Genomic DNA, 6,398 nt, shown 5'->3' with positions numbered 1-6,398 from the left:
GAGAGAAGCATCGATCAGCTGCCTCCTGCACATCTCCCACCGGGGATGTGCCCGCAACCCAGGCACATGCCCTTGACCGGAATCGAACCCGGGACCCTTCAGTCCACAGGCGGACGCTCCATCCACTGAGCCAAACCGGCTTCGGCTCTTCCCGAAATTTTTAAAAATGTAAATACAAGTTCTAATCTTTCTTCCATAAGACAACAGACTGTCTTGAACATCTCCTGAAAACCACTGCCCTGATAATTCCTGAACTTCAGATTCATATGACACTCTGGGAAATCTCCCAGTGGTATCTCAGAGGTACCTCATATCCACACGTGTGAACAAATTCAGCAGGTTTGCTCGTCAAACCATGCCCCCACACCCAGCCTCCCAAGAAATCATTCAAAACACCAGTTCCTTGTTTGCTAGACATCAAGTCAGCACTTATAGGAATGGGAGCTAGAAATCATGTAACCTGAGTGTGATGGGGTTGAACTCAGTCCCCAAAAAGTATGTTGCAGTCCTAATTCCCAGCACCTATAAGTGTGACCTTATTTAGAAATAGGATCTTTGAAGATTATCCAATGTCAGTGTCTTTACTGAAAGGGTAAATGGGTACACAGGAGACAGACACAGAGAGGGGACAATTTGAAAACCCACAGAAAGCACCGTCTACATACTGAGAAATACCGGGGGCCACTGTACGCTGGGAGAGACCCCTGAGACAGTTTGTTTTTCACAACTTTCATAAAGAACCAACCCAGTAACTCTAAACTGCTTCATGGAAAGGAAGAAAAAGTCAACCAAGGAAGTCATCAACTAAAAAAGAAAATATAGAACATCCTACCACCTCAACAACTGATTCTGATTCATCTATACCAGTTAAAGTACTAGAAATAGACAGCTGTGGTTCAGCTGAATACTTGCAACAAGTATCTTGATGTGTCCCAAACGTTATTTGGAAAATCTTAACGACCTGAGTCAAAAATGGAACCTGAATTTGTAAAAGAAAAAGGTGCTGTTTACTCAAATGAGGAGAAAGATAATTGAAAAGAACCAGTAATAACTGAAGAGGAAGAATTAACAGTTCAGAATATACCTGGTTTTGACAACATAAAAGAAACCAATATACAGATGGTAGTGTGCCGATTATTAACTATTAAAGATCATGCGACTCAGTGTGCATTCAGTTTTCAGAATTCTTTGCTGTATGACTTGAATTAAGTCTATATAACTTCAGAATTTAAAGGTTAAGAGCAGAACATTTTTGGACTTAAATTCTATTTCTGTAAACTACTACCTTAAAACCAAAGATATTCAAGAAAGTATATTTTGGACTTAAAAAGGTTTTCCATTTACTCTCTAAAAACTATTCAAGAAATTAAAATTTGCAATTTTGATTCTAATGGGGAAACTGGAGATATCTTTTTGCATGTAGAGTTTATACAGCTTCCTTAATTAGGGAGATAAGTTTTGTGATTCCTCTGAGAGATTTTGTCCTGAGAGTTAAACATTTAGTTTTAATATAACCTGTATATACTTACTTCTGTGTTGTTTTGGCTTATTTTGTTTATCATTACACTTTAATAAAGTTTCAAGATACTCACTAAGTTATGTCTGTCACAAAAAGAACTCTCAAGAATCTAACTAGAAATATGAGTTGCATTTGTAAAGGGGACAAAATCTCAAAACTGTTTAGAAATATCACTAAGTAAGATGTATTTATGCTTGACATAGAGATTCTAAGAGATGGAAGAACTTTACTAAGCAATATTAATAATTCAAATAATTATAATACAAATACACTGAATGAAATTTAGTATTTTTGCTTCAACTCTATTTTACTGTTCTCATCTAGCATAGAAAAAATATATATATATTTAAAACAGGTTATGTAGTAATGACTTTAAGAAGGCAGCAGGTAATGAATCTGTGGCTAAGTTATTAATTTTGTGGAATAGTATTTGTATCTGAGGTCAGAAGAAAATCCTAATAGATTTTTTTCTCACAAAAATTTTTAGGACAGCATGAAAGAAAATACAGAAAGGAAGATATCTGTTGATATCTCTGACCCCAAAGACCATGAGCTGATGCATTTGTTCCAAAAACAGCTACCAATTTAAACTTCTGGCCTTAACTTAGACCTGGAAATTACCTAATATCTTTAGTCCTTTGAACTGAGGAGGTCAGATCAGAGCACCAAAAGCTGGTGCTCTTTACGTTTATAATCCTGATAAAGTCTGGGAGAGACTGGGCTGAGGACAGTATAAATGTAGCTAGATCACAAAACAAGAGAACTATTTGCCCCAACTTAGATGACCAGGTGCATTTTTCAATTCTAACATGAATCTTAATTTGAGGCAGTAATTTTGAAAATGTCCACTTAATATACAATTTTCGTAGATTGAAATAATTAACTGTAATAGCTACACAGAAATTAGTCTATAATTTTGGGTTGAATGAAATCGTATAATGTTAAGGGAAACTTCTACATTAAACATGGAGTAAATTTTAAGCCTGTTTCCTATTATTTACTGTATCTTTCCTTTTAAAAAGTATGATTTCAGTTAAAATAAAGCTGGCACTGGAACATGAAATATCTTATTATAAAAAAAGAAAAAAGAATCAGCTCTACCAACACTCTGATCGTGAACTCTGGCTTCAGGTTCTGTTGTTTAAGCCATCGTTTTGTACCTGTTGTGGCAGCCGCAGGAGCTAGAATTAAGCACGACCCTGAGGAACAGGCTCTGCGCAATCTCAGGTCAGCCTTCTCAACCACCTCCCCAGAGCCCCATGGCCCTCACATCTGCAGTGCGGACTAGAAGGACTTTCTGTGGGGCCAAGTGGACCAAGTCAGCCTACGTAGCACCCTTCTGTGGCTCCCTACCACTCAACAAATGAGCGAGGTCCTTGCATGGACCCGAAGGCCTGGCTCAGCTTGCCTGCTGCTCGGACGTGTAACCATGTCACTCATACTGCCCCATGTGCCCCTGGTCTGTGCGTCAGAGCAGGCATGCTTGGCTCTCTCAGGGGCTATCTCTGCTCATACTGCTGCTTCTAAGCAGAACGTAAACTCCCACTGCTACTTTACAACACGTAACTCAAGGGCTCTGTGAAAAATCTAACCTAACTCCACTGGTATTAGATGCTCCACCCTAACACAGTGCTACCTGCAGAGTAAATGACAAATTCACCAACTATCTAAGAGACTCAGTTGTTTTTCACATAGAGTTAACAGGAATAATTTTACCACCTTCTTTGCTACTACAAACAAAGAAGGCTGGCAGCCATCAGAAAGTTGTCCACACATATACTTATAAAAAGATCACTTCTATCTCAATAGAAGTTAACTTACATGTTTAAAAAGAAAATGATAAAAGAATGATGTTGAGCAAATAAATAAATATGGTTGGTTAATCTATTCAGATAACATCTTTCTTTGTTGAGGGATTTTTAAAAATTTTTGTTTTTTAAAATGTTTTTTATTTATTTTTAGAGAGAGAGGAAGGGAAAGGGAGCAATAGAAATATCAATGAGAGAGACACATACATTGGCAGCCTCCACACACCCCCTACTGGGGACTAGGAGTGGAGCCTAGAACTTGGGTATGTGCCCTGACGGGGATTTAAACCAGGGACCTCTTGGTACATGGGTAGATAGAAACATCAACGATGAGAGAGAATCATTTCATTGATTGGCTGCCTCTTGCACGACCCCACCAGGGATCAAACCCACAACCTGGGCATATGCCCTGACCAGAATCAAACCGCAATCTCCCGGTTCATAGGTTATGCTCAACCACTGAGCCACGCCAGTCGGGCTATTGTGGGCTTTTTAAAGAAGATGCATATAATTGCAAAGAATATTTAAAGAAATAATAAATGACTTACTTCTTCTGTATTAATAATAAGCTTAGCTAAGAAGAGACGAATATTCAATGATACCAATGGATTTCCTAGTTTGTCATGAAGAAATTTCATCCAAGGAGGAAGATGTGTTGGCACTGAACCCTGAAATGATACATTCAAAATTACCTTCAAAAGTAGACTAAAATAACTTCATATTTTGATATTATGAGATAACAATGACAAAGTAAAAGATGAACAGCAAAAATCATGTTTATTTGATATGGAATTTGGTTTTAGTCTGTGATATTAAATGTTCTTTTTTTTTTTTTTTAACTTTTCACCTGAGGACATGCTTTTACTGATTTTAGAGAGGAAAGGAGGAGAAGGAGGAAGAGAGAGAAACATCGCTGTGAGAGAGAAACTTCAATTGGCTGCCTCTCTTACATACCCCAACCAGGGATCAAACCCACAACCTGGGTATGCACCCTGACCGGGAATCAAACCTGTAACCTTTCAGTGTACAGGATGACATACAACCAGCCAAGCCACACTGGCCAGGGCTAAATATCCATTCTTAATGTGACATCAATGAATATAATTAAGTGAGACAATGTAAGATACTGAAGACAGACAGACCTCTTCTCCTTTAGGTAGGATCTGATTTCTCTGCATGTGCTTAACCAGGGCTGTCATAGTTGCCATGCATTCATGTTGATTGAGTTCATCCATCTCTAACTCCAGGATATCATCTTGGATGGTGGGGTCTTTATGCTCCTACAAAAAGGTAAGACTCCGATTATGTAGAGCACACTGTTAAAATTTCAGTGTACAAGACATTCTGACTTTTTGGCCAATATCATGAAATACACACTTAGGTAACAATGATAATTTGGTAATAATATCAAATACACTTGGTATGTTTTCTTATTAAACAACTAAAAAATAAACAGAATCTCATGTCTTCCTTACCTTCTATTTCCCCTCTATGCCTTGTCTATGTGGTCACTCCCTTGAGGTCACACTCAGGTCACAGCGTATATACAGACAAATGCTGCTTTGAAGAAACACTAAGATTTTTACAAATCTGTGTGTATTGAAGGCCTCAGAACCCTCACCACCTTGAGAGCAATAGTCTCATGATTAAGTGTCACTTTATGGAGAAAGTGAAGCTATTAATATTAAAGTATCATTAAGATAATGTTTACCTATTTTTTTCTCAATAATCTGACAAAAAGTTTTTCTCTGAAAACCTTTATAAAGTCCTCAATTTGCCTTAAAATTGTAATCAATAGAACAAAACTTTTAAACCATTCTTTTTTTCTTTTAATCCTCACCCAAGGATATATTTTTTTATTGACTTTAGAGAGAGGAAGGGAGAGAGAGAAACATCGATCGGTTGCCTCCCATACATGCACTGACCAGGGATCAAACCTGGAACCTAGGTATGTGCTCTGACCAGGAATAGAACCAGCAAACTTTCGGTGTATGGGACGATGCTCCTACCAACCAAGCCCCCTAGCTGGGGCTTATGCCATTCTCGATCATAAAATCTCTGAGAAAATACAGCAGTGAAAATCATTTTTTACATGCAATGATGAATTGAGGTTTGACATAAACATTCAGTAAATTTCATTCACACATACATACACATACATGTGCGTGCACATGTACACACACACACACACACAAACACACACACACACACGGAGGCTAAACAATCTGTCTGGGATGTTTTCCAGCACAGATCACTTCCAGGAAAAAAAGACTTGAGAAATCCTGAGAGGACATTTTTGGACAGCTAAAAGTCAGCTTGGGGCTATCAAGTGCTTACAGAGATTGAGTAGGAAGAGGAATAAAAATGGCCCTAGACAAATATATTGCTGTCTGTCCTAGTGGCAGGAACTATCCCAGAATGTCACTTTACAAGATGGAGAGTATTTGAAAATGTGCTCCCCTTACAACCATTGAATCCACTGTCTACTTCTTCCCAAAGATAATGGATATTTTCTATAAATTGAGGTTTTAGAAATGACAGAGAGTAGTACTGTATTTCAGTAACAGGAGTAAATAACATTGTAACAGAAAATTTTATACACAACTAGAAGCCCGATGCATGAAATTCGTGCAAGGGGCTTGGCCCTCGCAGCCCCGGCTTCATCTGGAAGGTTGTCTGAAGGTCGTTCAGAAGGTTGTTTGGCTATCTGGACTAATTAGCATATTACACTTTTATTATTAAAAATTGGAGTTACATTAAACAAGAAAAAATCACTTTTCAGGAAACCAAGATGGCGGCATAGGTTAACGCTGGAGTTTGCTGCCTCAAACAACCACTTCAAAAATACAACTAAAAGATGGAACGGACATCATCCAGAACCACAGGAAGGCTGGCTGAGTGGAAGTTCTACAACTAGGAGGAAAAAGAAAAGCATACCGAGACTCAGAGGAGGCGCAGTGCTGAAGTGAAATACTAAGGTGCGGAGTGCATGCGGAGCGGGCTGGCAGCTGAGGGCGTGATTGTTTTCAATCGGGAAGGCGTTTCAGACTCTGAGATCCAGAGCCGGGCGA

General features: G+C 38.6%; 1 protein-coding gene across 1 annotated transcript in view; it reads right to left on the bottom strand.

The window, feature by feature from the left end:
* Positions 1–6,398, bottom strand: part of PRKDC (protein kinase, DNA-activated, catalytic polypeptide) — a gene marked incomplete at its 5' end in the record, with an annotated part of 202,177 nt that overhangs the window by 84,341 nt on the left and 111,438 nt on the right. The window contains 2 exon segments of the mRNA XM_015568649.1: positions 3,876–3,995; positions 4,470–4,607. Coding sequence (XP_015424135.1) covers positions 3,876–3,995; positions 4,470–4,607 — 258 coding nt within the window.

Source organism: Myotis davidii, unplaced genomic scaffold (assembly GCF_000327345.1).
Source record: "Myotis davidii unplaced genomic scaffold, ASM32734v1 scaffold452, whole genome shotgun sequence".
NCBI lineage: Eukaryota > Metazoa > Chordata > Mammalia > Chiroptera > Vespertilionidae > Myotis > Myotis davidii.
This window is presented reverse-complemented; position numbering and strand designations above follow the sequence as displayed.